This window comes from Phycodurus eques, chromosome 1, assembly GCF_024500275.1.
Source record: "Phycodurus eques isolate BA_2022a chromosome 1, UOR_Pequ_1.1, whole genome shotgun sequence".
NCBI classification, from domain to species: Eukaryota; Metazoa; Chordata; class Actinopteri; order Syngnathiformes; family Syngnathidae; genus Phycodurus; species Phycodurus eques.
In genome coordinates, this window is record NC_084525.1 from 263,971 (window position 1) to 285,550 (window position 21,580).

The following is a 21,580-nucleotide window of genomic DNA, read 5'->3' on the forward strand; positions in this document are numbered from 1 at the left end:
ACGGTACTGCAGGGCAGTACATGACAGTACCCCCCTCTCAATGGACGCCTTCAGGCGTCCTGCGAGGCCTCCCCGAGGGAGCTGTAAGAAGTCATTCAGAAGAGAGGAATCTACGATGAGCTTCCGGAAAAAATCCATGCCTGCTCCTCCGGTCCATACCCTTCCCAGTCGACCAGGTATTGGAACCCCCTCCCCCTAGGCCTCACGTCAAGGATGCGCGACACCGTGAAGGTCCTTTCCCATGGGCTCACCACTTGTGGGAGGAGCCATAGGGGTCAGGTGTAATGTGAGCTGGGCGGTGGCCGAAGGCAGGGACCTTGGCGAGCCGATCCCCGGCTACAGAAGCTGGCTCTCGGGACGTGGAATGTCACCTTTCTGGCAGGGAAGAGCCCGAGCTGGTGTGTGAGGTCGAGAAGTTCCGACTAGATATCGTCGGACTCGCCTCCATACACAGCTTGGGCTCTGGTACCAAACCTCTCGAAAAGGGTTGGACTCTCTTCCACTCTGGAGTTGCCCACGGTGAGAGGCGCCGACCAGGTGTTAGTATGAGCCTTAGAGACTCCCTCCGCCTTAGGGTGGGGGGACGTGTCCTGACTGTTGTTTGTGCCTATGCACCAAACAGCAGTTCAGCGTACCCACCCTTTTTGGAGTCCTTAGAGGGGGTGCTGGGGAGCGCTCCCGCTGGGGCCTCCATCGTTCTGCTGGGGGACTTCAATGTCACGTGGGCAATGAAAGTGAGACCTGGAAGGGTGTGATTGGGAGGAACGCCCCCCCACCTCCCCCTCCGATCAGAAAGGGAGCGGTGTTCTGTTATTGGACTTATGTGTTCATCAACGATTGTCCATAACAAACACCATGGTCAAGCATAAGGGTTTCCACACGTGCAATTGGCACCAGGACACCCCAGGTCGCAGTTCGATGATCGACTTTGTGGTCATGTCATCGGACTTGCGGCCACGTCTTGGACACTCGGGTGAAGAGAGGGGTGGAGCCGTAAACTGATCACCACCTGGTGGTGAGTTGGCTCCGATGGTGGGGGAAGATGTCGGTCCGACATGGCAGGCCCAAACGTATCGTGAGGGTCTGCTGAGAACATCTGGCAGAATCCCCTGTCAGAAGGAGTTTCAATTCCCACCTCCGGTAAATCTTTGCTCATGTTCCGGGAGAGGCGGGGGACATCGACTCCGAGTGGACCATGTTCCGCGCCTCCATTGCTGAGGCAGCCCGACCGGAGCTGTGGCCGTAAGGTGGTCGGTGCCTGTCGTGGCGGCAATCCCCGAACCCGTTGGTGGACACCAACGGTGAGGGATGCCGTCAAGCTGAAGAAGGAGTCCTATCGGGCCTTTTTGGCCTGTGGGACTCCTGAGGCAGCTGATGGGTACCGGCTGGCCTCGCGTAATGCAGGTTTGGACGACCCAGGACACGGTGGAGAGACTACGTCTCTCAGCTGGCCTGGGAACGCCTCGGGATCCACCCGGAAGAGCTGGATGAAGTGGCTGGGGAGAGGGAAGTCTGGGCATCCCTGCTAAAACTACTGCCACCGTGACCCGACCTCGGATAAGCGGTAGAAAATAGATGGATGGGTATTCGGGCGTCGGGGAGCGATGATGGTCCGCGAGTTTTTTATTGCATGCGGCGGACCGGGTCAACGCCGCCCGGATGTCCTTCCACACAGCCTGGAGTCTCTGGAGATGATATTGAACGGCGGGGACTCCCACTGCCTGCTGCGGTTCCTTGAATAATGGGAGTTGGTAACCGTAGCAAGCCATGAACGGGGACATACCGGTAGCGGGAGTTCGTGAGGGAGTTGTGAGCGTATTCAATCCATGGGAGGAATGTACTCCATGAGGAGGGTTTGCATACGGCCACACAGGGGAGACCTGTTTCCAGGGATTGATTAGCCCGCTCCTTCTGGCCGTTGGTTTGCGGATGAAATCCCAAGGACAAACTGGCTGCTGCGCCCACCGCCTTGCAGAATTCCTTCCAGACTTGCGAAGAAAACTGCGTACCTCGATCGGAGACATTGTCGATGGGGATACCATGGAGTTTGAACACATACAAGACAAAGGAGGGTAGCAGTTTCTTGGTGGACGGGAGTTTGGGGAGGGGCACATAATGGACACATTTGGAAAAGCGATCAATGATAGTGAGAATGACTGAGTTACCTTCTGAGGGGGGCAGGCCGGTAACGAAGGGGCGGCTAGGAATCGGTAAGGTAAGGGGCGCAGCAGACCAGCTGAGGGTAGGTGTGTAGACTTCCCTCAGGCGCAGATGGAGCAGGCTTGGACGAACTCTCGGGTGGCTTGATGAGGCTGGGCCACCAGAAGTGCTGCTGGATAAACTAGGTAGTACAGGTGATGCCAGGGTGACAAGTTAGTTTTGAGTTGTGGGACATTCTCAAAGTTTTAGACTGTTTTGCTGAATTAGTGCTTCAGAGTAGTGTGGCACACTGTTATGGTCGCCAGGGCCGCAAAGTCTGAACCAAGATATCGCGGGGGATTACGCCTGGTGTACTGTATGTCAGCTGGACCTTCAACTAATTAAGAGCTCCCCGACAAATCTGGGTTCCAGTCATCAAAAACCTTTTTGATGTGCAGAACTGAAGATAGTGACCGAAAGGTTGGGAGACCCTCTCTCCAATAAGAACAAGCTGGGACAGATCGACAACGATAGATTTATTAGTTGGATATGCCACAGATTGAACTATTACTCCCGCACCTTGAGTTATGTTTAATCACCGCTTTTTGCAGGAACTCAAATATAGCAATGAACTATTTGTTTTAATATTAAAAACATGCACTAACCTGGGAACAATTGCGGGACCACTAGCAACACCCGTTGGCGTTTGAGAGTTACTGCAAACCTATGGACTCTCATTCAAAGTTTCTTTAACTGAAGATAAATGTCTGTTTTGATATTTTACAAACTCTGCAGAAATATTCCAAATGTATGCCTTGGCATCTGTGTCATTGTGTCAGATTTACAGATCCAGCTACAAGACTTTGAGAACTGTTCGTCTTGATTTGAAGCCAAACGGTATGAAATGTTGTATTGAACAATAAGCAGTTGATTTGCCAAGACTAAAGTTTCAACCAGGGGTGCCCAAACTGTTTGGCTCAGGGGCCACATTGACGTAAAAAAATTGTCATGCGGGCCAGCATTAATTTTACATGCTACCGACGAGGGGAATGCTTTTTTGTATTTATTTTACTTTGTTTTACTATGCTGACTGCTGCTAGGTAGATCTGATAACTGCCTGACCTGGATAAATGAAGGTTAAAATAAAAATTAATGAAATGCAAAATAAAGTATTTTTATGAAATTTGACTCAAACTTTATTCATCAGAATCAACAAACATGTTTGCATTCATGTGAAGGGTGATACTGAGATCTCGACTGCAGTTAATGGGGCAGGTCTGGCTCAAAAGCGGTGGTTTTAATGCGCAAGATGTCACGCAGGTGGGAGTCACTTAGTCTTGTCCTCACGCGGTTCTTATTCATGTTCATGACTGAGAATGTCTTCTCACACAAGTATGTCGAGCCAAACAAGCTCAACATTTTCTTAGCAAATGTACAAATCTCTTGGAACCTGTCTTTATCTAGCTGCTGGTAAAAGTTGACAAGAGGGAGTTGTTGGTACCGGCTGCGACACTCCGTGTCACACTGCAGCTCAATGAGCTCCAACTGCAGGTGGACTGAAATCCACGGAAACGGGAGAAGAAAAAAGCGTGATCTCCTTTTCAATAGTTGCAAATTCTCTGAAACGCTGTTGAAATTCCCTGAAACGCTGCCGGATACAAGCGGCCGAAATGGGTTTCCTCCGCAGGGTGTCCGGGCTCTCCCTTAGAGCTAGGGTAAGAAGCTCGGTCATCCGGGAGGATCTCAGAGTAGAGCCGCTGCTCCTCCGCATTGAGAGGAGCCAGATGAGGTGGCTGGGGCATCTGATTCGGATGCCTCCCGGACGCCTCCCCGGTGAGGTGTTCCGGGCACGTCCCACCGGGAGGAGACCCCGGGGACGACCCAGGACACGCTGGAGAGACTACGTCCTTCGGCTGGCCTGGGAACGCCTCGGGATCCCTCCGGAAGAGCTGGATGAAGTGGCTGGGGAGAGGGAAGTCTGGGCGTCCCTGCTAAAGCTACTGCCCCCGCGACCCGACCCGGATAAGCGGTAGAAAATCGATGGATGGATGGCTGTTGAAACTCCTCAGTCAGAGATGAGATGTTTGCGGCATACCTCCTCATTTGCGCACTGATATTGTGCGCTGGAAAACGGGTCATTATTTCTTGCAGCGATTGGAAATGTGTGGTATTGGGCTGCGTTTGTGACAGGTGGGTTTTGAAAAGTAGCAGCTTGGTCCGAAAGGCTTCAATATGTGAATACAGTTGGGTTATCGATGCATTTTGCTCCTGAAGGCTCATGTTCAGGTTAAGATGTCGGGTTATGTCAACTAAAAATCCAAAATCAGACAGCCAAACAGGATCGGTTAGTTCTGGCATCGGTTGTCCCTTTTTTGCCAAGAATTGTCCAATTTTCTCTTTGGGTGAGTAGAAACGCTGCAGTGCAGACCCCCGACTGAGCCATTTTACATCAGTGTGATACACAACATCTCCGTATTCAGCGTGGGTATCCAGAAGAAATTGTTGAAACTGGCGGTGGCACAGGGCTTTGGAGCGAATATAATTAATAGCCTTTATCACCGGTTTCATAACGTGATCATATTTCAGATGTTTGGCACATAGAACTTGTTGGTGAATAATACAATGGAGTTTTATAGCTTTACCTCCTTCTTCGCTTACTTTGTTACACACTAGGGTTGATAATCCACCGTGCTCGCCAACCATGGCAGGTGCGCCAGCCGTAATAAGCCCCGTGATTTTATTCCACTGTAATTTTATGTCATCTACGGCGGAACAAACAGAAGCAAATAAATCTTTCCCTCTTGTTTGGTCCTTAAGGCTCTGGAGGTCAAGTATCTCTTCACGCATGTTCATTTCACTGTCCACTCCTCTAAAAAAAAATCAGTAACTGAGCGCTGTCGGATGCATCTGTGCTTTCGTCACAGGCTAACGAAAAAAATTCAAACTCCACTCCTTTTGTGTCCAACTGTCTCTTAATATCAGAAGAAACTTCTTCGATCCTTCGTGCCACAGTGCTACGAGCCAGGAAAACATTGGCGAACTGTTGCTTTTTCTCAGGACAAATGTTCTCCACCATTTTCATCACACAGTCTTTAATAAATTCACCCTCAGTAAAAGGTTTGCAGTGCTTTGCAATCAGCGTTGCCACCTCATAGCTTGCCTTTGTTGTATTTTCATTCGACTCACTGGCTCTTGTGAAAAACTGTTGCTGTGCCGTTAAACCAGCTTCCAGTTGCTTCAATTTTTCACTGCGTTCGTTCCCAGTTAGCTTGTCGTAATTAGCATGTGGTAGTGCCTCTTTATATTGAACTCCTTGAACTCAGCCACAGTCTCTTGGCAAATTAGGCAGACACAGTTGTTTCTAAACTCAGTGAAAAAATATTCAGACTTCCATTTGTCCTGGAAACGTCGGCCCTCGCTATCAACTTTCCTTTTCTTACTTCCAGTTGCCATTTTAGAAATGGGCAAAAAACAGATCATGCGCAAAACGACACCGCGAGAGTTCAGCCACAAGTTTACTGCCATCCTGTGGTGAAATATAAAATTGTGTGTGTATTTTGTACTGCCGGCCCACATGTTATTGGTTTTATGACAGAGCGGGCCAGTGGAAATATGAACACGGGCCAGATTTGGCCCGGGGGCCGGATTTTGGGCATGTCTGGTTTAGACCATCATTCTATATGCTTGATCTTTGAGTAAGAGTACAAAGTTGGGAGTATTCATTCATCTTCCGTTCCGCTTATCCACACTAGGGTAGCGGGCGTGCTGGAGCCTATCCCAGCTATCTTTAGGCGAGAGGCGGAGTACACCCGAACTGGTTGCCAGCCAATCGCAGGGCACATACAAACAAACAACCATTCGCACTCACATACACACCTACGGGCAATTTAGAGTCTTCAATTAACCTACCCTGTATGTTTTTGGGATGTGGAGTACCCGGAGATAACCCACACAGGCACAGGGAGAACATGCAAACTCCACACAGGGGAGGCCGGGATTTGAACCCCGTTCCGCAGAACTGTGAGGCCGATGTGCTAACCAGTCGAACACCATGCCGCCCAGTTGGGAATATTTTATATCAATATATTATTTTTACACCATTTTTATGGCTAAATTGTAGACCAAAATTCAAGATGATGGGTGTGGTCTCCTCCAGTTTTGTATTAACAGTGACACAGCCACACACGGTTAATTCTCAAAGCGGCCACATCCCCAGTTATAAGAGGGTATGCACATGTGCAACCGCATCTCTAAAAGATGGCTTTTTTTCCCAATTGAGTTGTACATGTTATAGGTCATATGAAAAGGTTAGGGTTGGTCTAATTTCTTGGGCACAAAAACCTGGCATTTGAAAAGGGGTGTGTATACTTTTTATACCTACTCCAATTGGCCAGTGGGTGTCAACAGTCGAGTTGATTAATTGATTTTTTATTTGTTTAGTTGGAGATCATCATCCTGCGATCTCCTCCGTATCGAGTGGTGGTGAGGAGCAACCGCATCGCGCTCTTCACCCACCTGTTCTCTGAAAACATCCCAGCCTTTGGACGCAAATACTTTCTGGGAGGAGTCCCCGAACACAACATGCCCGACAGGTGAACGACACGCACACGCACACACCAGGGTTTTTCCTGGCCCAAATTGAAGCAGAGGTGGCACCATTCTGACCATTCCCACTTGTGTATTTTATTCTTATTAAATATTTTATTTTTCTCCAATCGTATTTGAAACCAAAATACGAAATAAAAATACAGGATCCCTGTTTGATATTGAATAAAATAAGAACATGGGTGCATTGTGTGTGCAGTTAAATGCAATGTTTCCCCTAGGTTGAGAATTTACTTGTGGTGGTGGGCAGGGCGGTGCAGGGTGACACCATGGTGTTTGATAAGCGCATGCAAAATAATCTAGTCAAACAAAGTTTGATGAACTATGGTTATTTATTGCACATAAACAGCAATATAATTTCCAGCTAGCTATTTACAAAGTTAACGATTTCCGTCTGAGCAATGGATTTTCTTTGCTTTGGGGGAGAAAAAAAAGCATCTCGACGGCTTTTCTCCTATGGAATGGATTCAGGAGCAGGTCCGTTTATACTCATCCTCATGCATGCAGCAAGGTGCTCTCCTTGAAGTCTGTTTGTCTTTTTTGTCTATCTTAGGTCAGTTTTGATCTGAATGAGGGGGAAAAAACTAACCATTTTGGAAGATAGCACAAGAACACTAAATTACAGTTTTCATATTGTGCTCTTTTGCATTTATGGTTGAAATCACTTATCCTCTTCATTGCCGAGTACCCTCTTCATTGCAGAGAACCTTCGCTCACAATTTACACTAGACACTGGGATGATCAGACCCGCAGCTGCCAGGTGGGCATTGCAAGGGTAAATGTCTCCCCACTCAGCCAGTCAGTTTTACATCATTGCTCCTTGGCTTTTGTCCTAACCGGGATAGAAAAAAATTGACACAAATGTAAAAAATGTCATCATGGAATCCTGATTTACAAACAAATCATCGCTACAAATTAAGATTTGAACAACTAAACAACACAAAAAGGTAAAGGAATTGAGCAGAACCTTGAAATCTCCGGAACACACACGTTCCTTGAACACCATTCACACTTGGACAACTGTGGCATCCTGTCCGGAAAGGAATTTCCTGGTCAGGATCTGCAGGTGAGCAGAGTTGGCAGCGTCATTCAACGTTGGTTCCTATGGCCCCAGGACACTGGAGGCTCCAAGGATGTGAAGATTCTCGAAATCGAAAGATTTTTGATGATGCTGATGATTTTAGGTTCAAGGACATGGGCAGTGATGATAATCAATTTTTTTAAAGAAACATTAATGAAAAGTAAATCCTCAGTCATTGTGGTGAAAATGTATACATTTACATTTACACACGTACGCACTCACACACTCAATGTAATGTAATGTCATGTGTTTTTCACGGTGTGTTTTGTTTTTGTTGTGGTGGTGCAGATTGCGGCCCGTGTTTCCCCAGCAGGGATCTCTGAAGGGATGTTTCCGGAACGTCAAGGCACAGAACTCCCACATCGACCTGAAGAGGATGAAGAGCTCCGGAGTCAGTTTTGGTTGTGACAGCGACCTGCTGGTAGGAACATTGAACAGCTCCGTCAATCTATTTTCTATCGCGCTTGTCATCATTAGGGTGGTAGGTGAGCTGGAGTCTATCCCAGCTGACTTTGGGCGAGAGGTAGTGTACACCCTGGAATGGTCGGCATTAAGCCACAGGACACATCTATTTACACTAGGCTTTACACGATCAGGATTTTAAAAAGTTCAAAAAAAAAACGATAACCGATCTGATCACAAGATGGAGCAATGTGTCTAATTAAATGGGTTGTTCATTTACTGTATATACTTGTGTACTTACTTGCTCCAAAAATTATATATACAATAAATAATATATCTTTGTTCATCTATTTATGCCAGTGAGGCAGTGACAGACAGAACAAATGAATGGTCTTTTATTAGATGGCAGGAAGTACATACAGTAATTCATGAATCCTCTTTTTGTGACATTTTTGTTTGTTGCTGTGCCGAGAGATTTTACAATTGTAAAATATATGCCTTGGCTCCATAAAGGTTGGAAATCACTGCTCTAGTCAGATCATGTATTCTAATCAGTCAGGTCAAACCAAGATGACAACATGACAGAAATAATGGGTCCTAACTTACTGAAATTAAATTAGTTCATTGTAATTAAATTACTTCACACACATCAAAACTTTAAAACATAATTCGACAGAACGCCAGCATGTTTGCGAAAAACCGTTAGTGCTAGCACTAGCTTGCTAGGCTTCATAACTTTCTGTTGCTTGCTTGCAAGCCGTATCGTATTAAAAGTACGTGAACATACTTCAAGCAAGCCTTAAACGAACGTCCTCTCCCGAGCACCGGTGACCACCAACACACGTTTTTCCCCATTTTGTAATAAACACACAGCGCAATCCATTATTGTTGCCGTCACCATAGTAACAAGTGTATCCGGTCACGTTTGAGTTGACAAGATGAAGCCCAGTGATCGTAAAAAAACGGGATGCAGTGGTATCAGAATACAAGATTTTATTGCAGTAGTCTGACAAATTTGTCTTGTAGTCTTATCGGGCATTAAGTGTTGTCTGTCCCACGACGCCGACATGTTTTTTTAAAAATAACTTTATTGGTGGTCAGATACTACATCAAAAGACATGCGACATAGCTAAAAATAAACTCGCTTTTGGATTTGAATATACCGTACACGACGGCGACGTGGAAAAAAAATATTTTGCGCAGCGAATTATGACATTAAAACCGATCAGCCAATCAGCATAAAATGCTAATTATCGGCCAATACCGATCAGGCCGATCAGATCCGTGTAAAGTCTAAGTTACACTCACTTTCACAACCATGGACAATTTAAAGTGTTCAATGAAGCTAACACACATTGGGAATGTGGAAGGAAAAACCCAACACAAACATGGGTAGAGAATACAAACTCCACACAGGAAATCTTAAACCCAATTAGAATTCACAATCTCCAAACTGTGAGGCAGACGTGATAACCACAATTTCATTGTTTCTCCATCAAGATTTCATAACCGTATGTGTCTTAAATTCGGCATGAATCTAATAATCTAATAAAAACAGATGAAGCAATACGATTAGAAAAGTTTAGAAATTACAAAAAAAACTTTAAGGCTATCTATTGATTCATTTTTAAAAAAAATCAGATTAATTACACTTTTGAATTTTGATGAATTGCGATTCATCACCTTCCCGTGGGCTCACCACTTGTGGAAGGAGCCATAGGGGTCAGGTGCAGTGTGAGCTGGGCAGTGGCCGAAGGCGGGGACCTTGGCGAGCTGATCCCCGGCTACAGAAGCTGGCTCTAGGGACGTGGAAGGTCACCTCTCTGGCAGGGAAGGACCCTGAGCTGGTGTGTGAGGTCGAGAAGTTCCAACTAGATAGAGTCAGGCTCGCCTCCACACACGGCATGGGGACTGGTACCAGTCCTCTTGAGAGGCGTTGGACTTTCTTCCACTCTCGAGTTGCCCATGGTGAGAGGCGGCGAGCAGGTGTGCGTATACTTATTGCCCCCCCCGGCTCGGCGCCTGTACATTGGCATTCACCCCGATGGTCGAAAGGGTAGCCTCCTTCTGCCTTCGGGTGAGGAGATGGGTCCTGACTGTTGTTTGTGGACTCCGCCAAGGCTGCCCTTTGTCACCGATTCTGTTCATAACTTTTATGGACAGAGTTTCTAGGCGCAGTCGAGGCATTGAGGGGGTACATCAAGCTGTGATCTCCAACTCTCGTAGAAGCGGTTCGCAGCCAAGTGGGAAGTGGCTGGGATGAGAATCAGCACTTCCAAATTTGAGACCATGGTCCTCAGTCAGAAAAGGGTGGAGTGCCCTCTCCTGGTCGTGGATGAGATCCTGCCCCAAGGGGAGGAGTTCAAATGTCTTGGGATTGTTGTTCACGAGTGAGGGAAGAATGGAGCGGGAGATCGACAGGCGGATCGGTGCAGCATCTGCAGTGATGCAGACTTTGTATCGGTCTGTTGTGGTGAAGAAGGAGCTAAGCTGAAAGGCAAAGCTCTCGATTTACCGGTCGAGCTACGTTCCTACCCTCAACTATGGTCACGAGCTGTGGATCGTGACCGTAAGAACAAGATCCCGGATACAAGCGGCCGAAAATGAGTTTGCTCTGCAGGGTGTCCGGGCTCTCCCTTAGAGATTGGATGAGAAGCTCGGTCATCCGGGAGGGGCTCAGAGTAGAGCCGCTGCTGCTCCGCATTAAGAGGAGCCAGATGAGGTGGCTCAGGCATCTTTTTAGGATGCCTCCTGGACACCTCCCTGGTGAGGTGATCCGGCCACTTTCCACCGTGTGGAGACCCCGGGGACGACCCAGGACACGGTGGAGAGACTACGTCCCTTCGGAAGAGCTGGAGGAAGTGGCTGGGGAGAGGGAAGTCTGGGCTTCCCCGCGAAAGCTACTGCCCCCGTGACCCGACCTTGGATAAGCGGAAGAAAATGGATGGATGGATGCGATTCATCACAAGCACCAAATATACCACACATAATACCACATTTTGCTTTGAGGGAGATGGTAGGTATAGTGGGGATGGGGCGCTGCTGCCCTCACCTCAGGACGTTGTGAGTCGGTGGGCCAAATACTTCGAAGACACAGTGGGGTCCAGGCACAGTGTTAGTGAGGCGCTGCATATGTGCAAAGCACAGACTGCGTGGACACGTTCAATCACATAAGAAAAATAGAAATGAAGAAGAAATATATGTTTTGTGCAGGTGGCTCGTGAGGCTCACTTCTCGGGTCAGAGCTACCTGGAGTTGGCGCTGAGCAACGTTCCTGGACTCAGGAGCAGCTTCTATGTCAGCTTCAGCTTCAGGACAGAGCACAAGGATGGACTCATGTTCTTCCACCACGACAAGGTGACGCTCCCTTGCTGTTTGCTGGCGCATCTCATAATGGCCTTGCTCAACCTCCTGTGTGCATGCGCTTTCCCTTGTGCATGAGCTTGTGCAGGACGGCGTTTGTCAGGTGTTCCTGTATGAAGGTCATGTGGTGGTGAGAGCAGGTAACACTAAGGTGAAGACACTGAAGACATACAACGACAACAACAGTCACTACGTGGGCATCTACAATAACATCAACGGGTATGGATCTCTGCCATATAGAGGGAATTTACCATCACCTATGTGCGCTAATTTCTACCAACGTCCTCCTCAGGTTGCGTATGTACATGGACGACGTGCTAGAGAAGTCCAAGGAGGATGTCTGGCTGGACAGCAGGGGGCACGGTTTTGCGGCCAGCATGGAGGGGCACACCTTTTTGGGGGGAATGCCCGATCAGAGCCTGCGCAACCTCACAGGATGCATCAGCAATGTCTTCATCAGGAGGTGAGCTTGTCGGTCCTCCCATCTTCTTATTGCAGTCATCAAGTCAACATGCCTCATTTGTCTGGATTCAAACGAATGGCCTTCTTGCTGCAAGGCAGCCGTGCTAACCATTGAGACACATTCATTATTACAGTCCTGTCGCAATATCGATATGTTGTTGAATCATATAATAATCATTCTATCATTTTTATTGAAAATAACATTAACAGGACAGGGGAAAAGAGTAAGTGAACCCTTGGATTTAATAGCTGGTTGAACCTTCTTTGGCAGCTTTAACCTCAACCAAACGTTTCCTGCAGTTGCAGATCAGATGTGCACAATGATCAGAACTGTTGCAGTTCAGCTAGATTCCTGGGATGTCTGATCCGAAAAGCTCTCTTGAGTTCATGCCACAGTGTCGCAATTGGGTTGAGGTCAGGAATTTGACTTGGCCGCTCCAGAACACGTATTTTCTTCTTCTGAAGCCATTCTGTTGTTGATTTGCTTCTGTGTTTTGGATCAAAGTCGTGTTGCAACACCCATCCTCTTTTGAGAAAGGGAACTGATGTTGCTTTGTCTTTACCTGAATGAAACAGTGTGTTGTAATGTAACAAGAGAGAGGTAGAGGTTTAGAACTAGTGTACAATATTTTATCACACCATTGTGTGTTTAACAGGCTACAATTAGTAACGATACAGTGGACGGAAAGTATTCAGACCCCCTTAAATCTTTCACTCTATTGCTGCCATTTGCTAAAATAATTTAAGTTCAATTCTTTCCCTCATTAATGTACACACAGCAACCCACATTGACAGAAAAAAGGAATTGCATGCAGATTTATTAAAACAGAAAAATTGAAATATCACACAGCCATAAGTATTTAGACACTTTGGTGTGACACTCATATATTTAATTCGGGTGCTGTCCATTTCTTCTGATCATCCTTGAGGTGGTTCTACACCTTCATTGGAGTCCATCTGTGTTTGATTATACTTCTTGGATTTGGTTAGGAAAGCCACACCCCTGTCTAAATAAGATCTTACAGCTCACAGTGCATGTCAGAGCAAATGAGAATCATGGGGTCAAAGGAACTGCCTGAAGAGCTCAGAGACAGAATTGTGGCAAGGCACAGATCTGGCCAAGGTTACAAAAACATGTCTGCGTAACTTAAGCTTCCTAAGAGCACAGAGGTTAGGCCAAACTGAGCGATCGGAGCCTTGGTGAGAGAGGTAAAGAAGAACGCAAAGACCACTGTGGTTGAGCTCCAGAGATGCAGTCGGTAGATGGGAGAAAGTTCTAGAAAGTCAACCATCACTGCAGCCCTTCACCAGTCGGGGCTTTATGGTAGAGTGGCCCGACGGAAGTCTCTCCTCAGTGCAAGACACATGAAAGCCCACCTGGAGTTTGCTTAAAAAAAAATATAGGACTCCAAGATGGTGAGAAATAAGATTCTCTGGTCTAATGAGACCAAGATACAATTTAATTCTAAGCAGTATGTGTGGAGAAAACCAGGCACTGCTCATCACCTGTCCAATACAGTCGCAACAGTGAAGCATGGTGGTGGTAGCATCATGCTGTGGGGGTGTTTTTTCAGTTGCACGGACAGGACGACTGGTTGCAATCGAAGGAAAGATGAATGCAGTCAAGTACAGGGATATCCTGGACGAAAACCTTCTCCAGAGTGCTTAGGACCTCAGACTGGGCCGAAGGTTCACCTTCCAATAAGACAATGACCCGAAGCACACAGCTAAAATAACAAAGGTGTGGCTTCAGAACAACTCCGTGACTGTTCTTGAATGGCCCAGCCAGAGCCCTGACTTAAACCCAATTTAGCAACTCTGGAGAGACCTGAAAATGGCTGCCCACCAACGTTCACCATCCAACCTGACAGAACTGGAGAGGATCTGCAAGGAGGAATGGCAAAGGATCGCTAAATCCAGGTCTGAAAAACTTGTTGCATCATTCCCAAAAAGACTCATGGCAGTATTAGCTCAAAAGGGGGCTTCTACTAACTACTGAGCAAAGGGTCTGAAAACTTATGGCAGTGTGACATTTCAGTTTGTCTTTTTGAATTAATCTACAAAACTTGCAACAGTTCTTTTTTTTTTCTTTCTTTTTTTCTGTCACTATGACGTGCTGTGTGTACATTAATAAAGATAATAATGTTCTTGAGCACATAGTGTACTCTCGAACAATCTGGTCCAGGATGCAGACAGTCTTCCTCTGTTTGGGCTGTCAGTGTGGCACCAGAGGTTGAAAACACCTGATGAATAAGATTAAATAAAACATTATTAATGGTAGCACCTTTAGACACATCATGATGCAAAAGAAGAAAAAAAATCCTTGCACAACATAAAACAAAATACAGTGCCTTGAGTATTGGCCCCCTTCTCAAATTGTTATATGTTTGCATAATTTCACAGTTAATATCATCACACAAATGTAAATATCAGATTACTATAACCCAAGTGAACTTAAAATGCTGTTTTTAAATGATGATTTCATTTATTAAGGGAACAAAAAAAAAACCTTCATTACCTGGTCCTATGTGGAAAAGTAATTACCCCCTTTGTTAAATCATGAAATCAATATGGCTAATCACAATTCTTGGTTAATTTTCACTGATCACACCCAGGCCTGATTACCTTCAGACCTGTTCAATCAAGAAATCACTTAAACAAAGTAAAGGCAGATAAAAGATCTATAAAAGCTGCAACAAAATGACACAATCCAAAGACATTCCAGAACAGTTGAGAAATAAAGTAATTGACGTCCATCAGTCTGGAAAGGGTTACAAAAGACAGTTCTAAAGCTTTAGGATTCCAGCAAATCATAGGGAGAGCCATTATCCTCACATGGAGAAAACATGGAACAGTGGTGAACCTTCCTAGGAGAGGTCTGCCTGCAAATATTAACCCAAGTGAACAGCAATGACTCTTCCAGGAGGCCTCAAAGGAACTTGGGACAATGTAGAAAGAACTGCAGGTCTCCTTTGCCTCAGTTAAGGTCAGTGTTCACGACACAACAATATGGAAGACGCAAAAATGGCACCCATGGCAGAGTTGCAATCTGAAAACCACTGCTGACCAAAAAGAACATCCATCCATCCATCCATTTTCTGAGCCGCTTCTCCTCACTAGGGTCGCGGGCGTGCCGGAGCCTATCCCAGCTATCGTCGGGCAGGAGGCGGCTTACACCCTGAACTGGTTGCCAGCCAATCGCAGGGCACATACAAACAAACAACCATTCGCACTCACAGTCACACCTACGGGCAATTTAGAGTCTTCAATTCATGCATGTTTTTGGGATGTGGGAGGAAACCGGAGTGCCCGGAGAAAAGCCACGCAGCCACGGGGAGAACATGCAAACTCCACACAGGCGGGGCCGGGGATTGAACCCCGGTCCTCAGAACTGTGAGGCTGACGCTCTAACCAGTCGGCCACCGTTCCGCCAAAAAAGAACATAAAGGCTCATATTACGTTTGGAAAGAACCCTCACCCCCAAAAAAAAAAAAACGGAATGATTCCCAAAACATCTGGGAGAATATTCTATGGACTGACAAAATGAAAGTTGAGGTTTTTGGTAGGTGTGCGTCTCGTTACATCTGGCCTATATGTAGAACAGCATTTCAGAGAAAGAACATCATACCAACAGTCAAACATGGCGGTGCTAGTGTGACTTCTGCTCTTTAACAGAAAGGAGAATGTTCAGCCATTAGTTTGTGACCTCAAACTGAAGCGCACTTGGGTTCTGCAGCACGATAACGATCCAAAACACACCAGTAAGTCAACATCTGAATGGTTTAAAAAATAAATAACATGTAAGTTTGGGAGTGGCCTCATCAAAGTCCAGACTTGTATCCAATTCAGATGCAGTGGCATGACCTTAAAAAGGCTGTTCATGTTTGGAAACCCACCATTTTTGCTGAATTCAAACAAGAGCGGGCCAAAATATCTCCACAAAGAGGTGAAAGACTGATTGCCGTTGTTGCTGCTGAGGATGGCCTAATCAGTTCTTAGATTTCGGGGGCCCTTACTTTTTCACACAGGGCCACATAACTTAGAATTTTTTGTTTCCCTTAATAAATGAAATTTCCATTTAAAAACCTTTTAAGTTCACTTGTTATATTTGTCTGATATTTGCATTTGTTTGATGATCTTAAACATTAAAGTGGGGAAACTATGCAAAAAAATAAGAGTTTGAGAAGGACAATACTTTTTCACGGCACTGTTTCTGCTTCATACCCGAGTGCTGAATTCATTGCAGTCCAAAGTCTTTTTGGCTGATTCTGGAAGCTCCCGGCGAATCTTCTTGACTGTGCCAAGAAGGGTGGTCTTCCGGCTCAGCAGTCGTTGAGCAAGAGACAGTGATGTGAAGAAGTTCTCTTTGGTAACTGTTCTTTCTTTGTCCATGAACGGTTCCATTCTTCACCACATTTTCGGACAGTGTCTGCAGTCTTTGCCAAGATATGGGATGACATTGCACACATACTTGGCTTTCAAGTCACGTGCCATCCAGAACTTGATGCCACATTTGTCGGGTTTCGTTGCAATATCAGAATCAGAATCATCTTTATTTGACAAGTATGTCCAAAAAACACACAAGGAATTTGTCTCCGGCAGTTGGAGCCGCTCGAGTACGACAACAGACAGTCAATTGACAGAGAACACTTTGGAGACATAAAGACTACTACAGTGAGTACACGAGTAATATATAATTGGCCCGACAGAAATGTGACAACAAACTCAAGACAAAAAAAATTGCCAGCATGTTGCAATGGAATTGTAGGTTAGCTGTTTAATAAGTTGATGGCAAGAGGGAAGAAGCTGTTGGAATGTCTGCTAGTTCTAGTTTGCATTGATCGGTAGCGCCTACCTGAGGGAAGGAGCCGGAAGAGCCGGTGACCAGGATGTGGAGGGTCCGAGAGGATTTTGCACGCTCTTGTCTTAGTTCTGGCAGCGTGCAAGTCCTCGAGGGCGGGTAGGGGGGTACCGACAATCCTTTCAGCAGTTTTGATTGTCCGTCGCAGTCGGAGTTTGTCCTTTTTTGTAGCAGCACCAAACCAGACTGTGATGGAAGAACACAGGACCGATTCGATGACCGCTGTGTAGAACCGCCTCAGCGGCTACCGTGGCAGGCCGTGCTTTCTCAGAAGCTGCAGGAAGTACATCCTCCGCTGGGCCTTTTTGAGGACGGAGTTGATGTCGGTCTCCCACTTCAGGTCCTGAGAGACTGTAATTCCCAGGAACTTGAAGGTCTCGACAGTTGACACAAGGCAGCTGGACAGCGTGAGGGGCAGCTGTGGCGGAGGATGCCTCCTGAAGTCCACGATCATCTCTACAGTCTTGAGCGTGTTCAGCTCCGGGTCGCGTCGGCCGCACCGCAGCTCCGGCCGCTCCGCTTCCTGTCGATATGCAGACTCGTCACCGTCCTTGATGAGGCCGATGACAGTGGTGTCATCTGCAAACTTCAGGAGTTTAACAGCCGGGTGCATTGAAGTGCAGTCGTTCGTGTAGAGAGAAGAGCAGCGGAGAGAGGACACGACCTTGGGGCGCCCCAGTGCTGATGCTGCGTGTGGATGAGGTGGCCTCCCCCAGCCTCACCTGCTCTGTCCTGCCCGTCAGGAAGCTGTAAATCCACTGGCAGATGGCAGGTGAGACGCTGAGCTGGAGAAACTCGGCTGGTCCGCGAAGACTTTGGGGCAGGATGGGGACACATGATCTGGGCGTGCCGCTTTGTTAATCTTTTGTTGTTCGAAGATGTTTCTCACATCCTGTTTGCGGATCGTTAAGTCGGTGGTGTGATAGTGGTCGGTGGTGCGGTGTGGGGTGTGAAAGTGTCCTTTTCAAATCTGTAGTAGAAGGTGTTCAAGTCGTTGGTTGTCAGCGATTGGAATGCATGAGAGACTGATTTAGAGTCGTTAGCGCTAAACTGTTTTTCCAACTTTGCTGCATATACTGCGGGAAACAGCAGGGAGTCTTCGTTGGAAAAAGTTTCTCGTCAATGGTCATGTACCTGCCTGGGTTGTAAGTTGCAGCTGGCAACGATAGACCCCCAAACATTGGAGACAGCAGAAAACCAGTCAGTCCCAACTTGTTCACTGTGCGTGTCCTTGTCATCGAAGCGTAGGTGTCGCATGATGTCTTCGAAGCGGTTTTGGGCCATAATGCTGATGATCAGTGGTTTTGCTGACCATGCGTCACACAGTGATGGAAGATGGCAAACAGGTCCTGCTGAATAAATGCTTTCCAATACTATGAAGAGCTGGAGAGCGCTCCCGCTGGGGACTCCCTCATTTCGCCTGGTGGTCTTCAACGCTCACGTGGGCAATCACAGTGAGAACCTGGAGGGGCGTGATTAGGAAGAACCCCCCCCCCCCCTCAACCAGAACCCGAGTGGTGTTCTGTTATTGGACTTATGTGTTCGTTATGGATTGGCTCGTGCATCTCGTTAAGATGCCTCACGGATGCCTCCCAGGTGAGGTGTTCTGGGCACGTCCCATTGGGAGTAGGCCCCGGGGACAACCCAGGACACGCTGGAGAGACTACGTCTCTCGGCTGGACAGGGAAAGCCTCGTGGTCAACTGATATGCGATTGAATACACTACAAAGAAAAGATCTTTATTGTTTAAACTGATTGCACGTCCACTTATTTTGCATCTGAACACGTTCTACAAAAGCTGGGAGAGGGGATGTTTCCCACTATGTTATGTCACCTTTCCTTTTAGAAACACCTCAAAAAGCATTTGGGAACTGAGGACACTAATAGCTGAAACCTTGTTGGTGGAATTCTTTGTCATTCTTGCCTGATGTAAAAAGCTCAGTTGCTCAAAGGTCGTGGGTCTCTGTTGTCATATTTTGCGCTTCATAATGCGGCACACGTTTTCAATGGGAGACCGGTCTGGACTGGTCAAGTCTCGTCCCCGCACTCTTTTACTGCAGAGCCACGCTGTTATACCACATGCAGAATGTGGTTTGGGATTAACTTGCTGAAGCAGGGTGGTGCCTGAAAAAAATTGGTCGAATGGCAGCATTTGTTGCTCCAAAACCTGCATGGACCTTTTAGCGTTCGTGGTGCTTTCACAGATGTGTAAATTACCAATCTCACGGGCACTAACACACGCCCATACCATCACAGATGCTGGTTTTCGAACTTTGCGCTGATAACAATGTAGATGTTCTTTTTCTCCTTTGGTCCGGAGGACACAATGTCTATGATTTCCCAAAACAATTTGAAATGTGGACTCATCAAACCACATCACACTTTTCCACTTTGTGTCAGTCCATCTCAGATGAGCTCGGGCCCAGAGTCACCGGCGGTGTTTCTGGGTGTTGTTTATACTGTATATGGCTTTCATATATGGGTTGCTTTTGCATGGTCAGGTTTTAACTTGCATTTGTAGATGCAGCGACAAACTTTGTTAACTGACAATGGTTTTCTGTGTTCCTGAACCCACGTGGCAATATCCTTTGCACAATTTGTTACAAACTTGCCGCTAATGTGCAGCGATTTCTCCAGATTCTCTCAATTTTTTGATATTATGGACGGTCGGTGATGAAATCCCTAAATTCCTTGAAATTAAATGTTGTTCTTAAACTGTTACAGAGGTGATAATCTGGGTCAGTTCGTAAAGGGGGACTAACTGGAGACAAGATGGTATGCCTGTCAGAGCGCAGACCGGAAGAGACAGGACTCCAATAGACGATGGACGCCGTCTTTGCTCGCACTGAAATTCCTCGCAAGAATACACATTGATGCATAGTACTCGTAGTAGTATTAGCTTCAGGAGGAGTATTTTAGTTTAATAGGAGGTAGTAATTGAGGAGCACTGTTTGTCTGCAAACAAACCAAAGAAAACAGTCATTAGTTTGCTCGCAATCTTATTTACAAACAAATACAGGTGCAAACACATATCAACAAAGATATGATGCCGAGAAGTATTGCCAAGCACTAAACAGGTCAAATCACATTGAATCCAAAGTCACCAAATGAAAGAGTGTACTGGCACCATCTAGTGGTCGTATAAATGAATACCACATAGTGAAATCCAACCTAAATCCCATAGCCTCCCCCGCATTAACGCAACAATTATTGTTATGTGAGGCGACTCGACAATATACAAATAACCCACAACATGCCCTTTTATGCGCATATTAATTAACCACAAACAGCCGTCGCCCGATGACCGCGGGCTAATGTGGCTAACTGGACGCTTCGAAATAGCAGGATGCAAGCACAGAACATTCACGTACTTTTTGTCATTAACTCGATGCTGAAAAGAACATTAGTGAGGTGAGGTAACAGTGGTTGTTGAGGCAGCAAGGCACTTATTCTGCCGGATTGCTGAGATCGTCTGTACTTTGAAACCGGAAATCAAATTGTCTACATAAACAGTTGGACTATTTGCTCGCTCACACAGTTGTTTACAATTAAGTGGTGACCCTCGCCCCGTCCTGTATTGTGAACAACTGAGCCTTTGGGTGGAGCCCCTTTTCTACCGAATCATGACACTCACCTGTTTCCAATTAACCTGTTCACCTGTTGAATATTTCAAACAGGTGTTCAATGAGCATTCCTCAACCTTGCCAGTCTTTTGTTTACCTGTCCCAGCTTTTTTTGGAACGTGTTGCAGGTATCAAATTCAAAATGAGAGAATATTTGCAAAGAAACCTGTGTGCATCAGTTGGGACATTAAATAGCTTGTCTATGTAGTGTATTCAATTGAACAAAGGTTGAAAAGGATTTGCAAATCATCGTATTCTGTTTTTATTTGCATTTCACACAACGTCCCAACTTCATTGGAACTGGGGTTTGTCAAAATTAACACTGACCTCTTTTGGTCAGTGTTAATCAGCCGGCTTTGCAGTCTTTCTAGGTCGAAATATTTGGAACCCTATCGAGGGTTATTCATAAGTTAATAGAACCCAGTGCACTGACTGCATTGCTTGGTGGACTTCTTCCGACAATACCACTCTCCCCCACAGAAGCAGTTTTTGGAGCTTTTGTTACTTTGCTATCGAGACGCTTGATTTTGCTGAAATGAAAGTCACCGATTCTGTCTTCACATACATTGTGGATAAAATAAGTCTGTTATTTTGTTAAACTGGAAAAGATTAGGTGTGTAACGGGGGGGGGGACTCCCTTAGGAAATGTCTAAAGAAGTGGGATCCCTTTTTTTTTTTTTTTTTTTTTTGCTTATATCGATGAGCTGAACTTCCCAGTTATTCCCGAGTGACCCACAAGGTGTCTGTTGTGATACTAATTCTGACTTGACAGATCTCTGGACTGACCAGCAAAAAGAAAGAAACAGAAGTTATTTACTGTAAATTACTGTTTTTTTTGTTTTTGTTTTTGCTTTTTTGTGTGTATTGTAATGTGTATGTGCTTGAATATCTCAGATATTGTTGCTATTCATATTGTTTTTCTGGTTTTGTATGTGTTTGTCTTGTTATTTTCACGTTGTTGTAATACTTGTCTTCTATATCTGAAAATGTCAACGGACATGTTGCGTAGAAAAAGAAATAAAACTGAACACCGATCGTGATTGT

The 21,580-nt window shown here is 46.1% G+C and overlaps 1 protein-coding gene across 1 annotated transcript in view; it reads left to right on the top strand.

Moving 5' to 3' along the window:
- The window catches only part of lama5 (laminin, alpha 5), a 262,541-nt gene that overhangs the window by 228,893 nt on the left and 12,068 nt on the right, over positions 1–21,580 (top strand). The window contains 5 exon segments of the mRNA XM_061670415.1: positions 6,580–6,731; positions 8,114–8,246; positions 11,441–11,584; positions 11,679–11,809; positions 11,883–12,053. Coding sequence (XP_061526399.1) covers positions 6,580–6,731; positions 8,114–8,246; positions 11,441–11,584; positions 11,679–11,809; positions 11,883–12,053 — 731 coding nt within the window.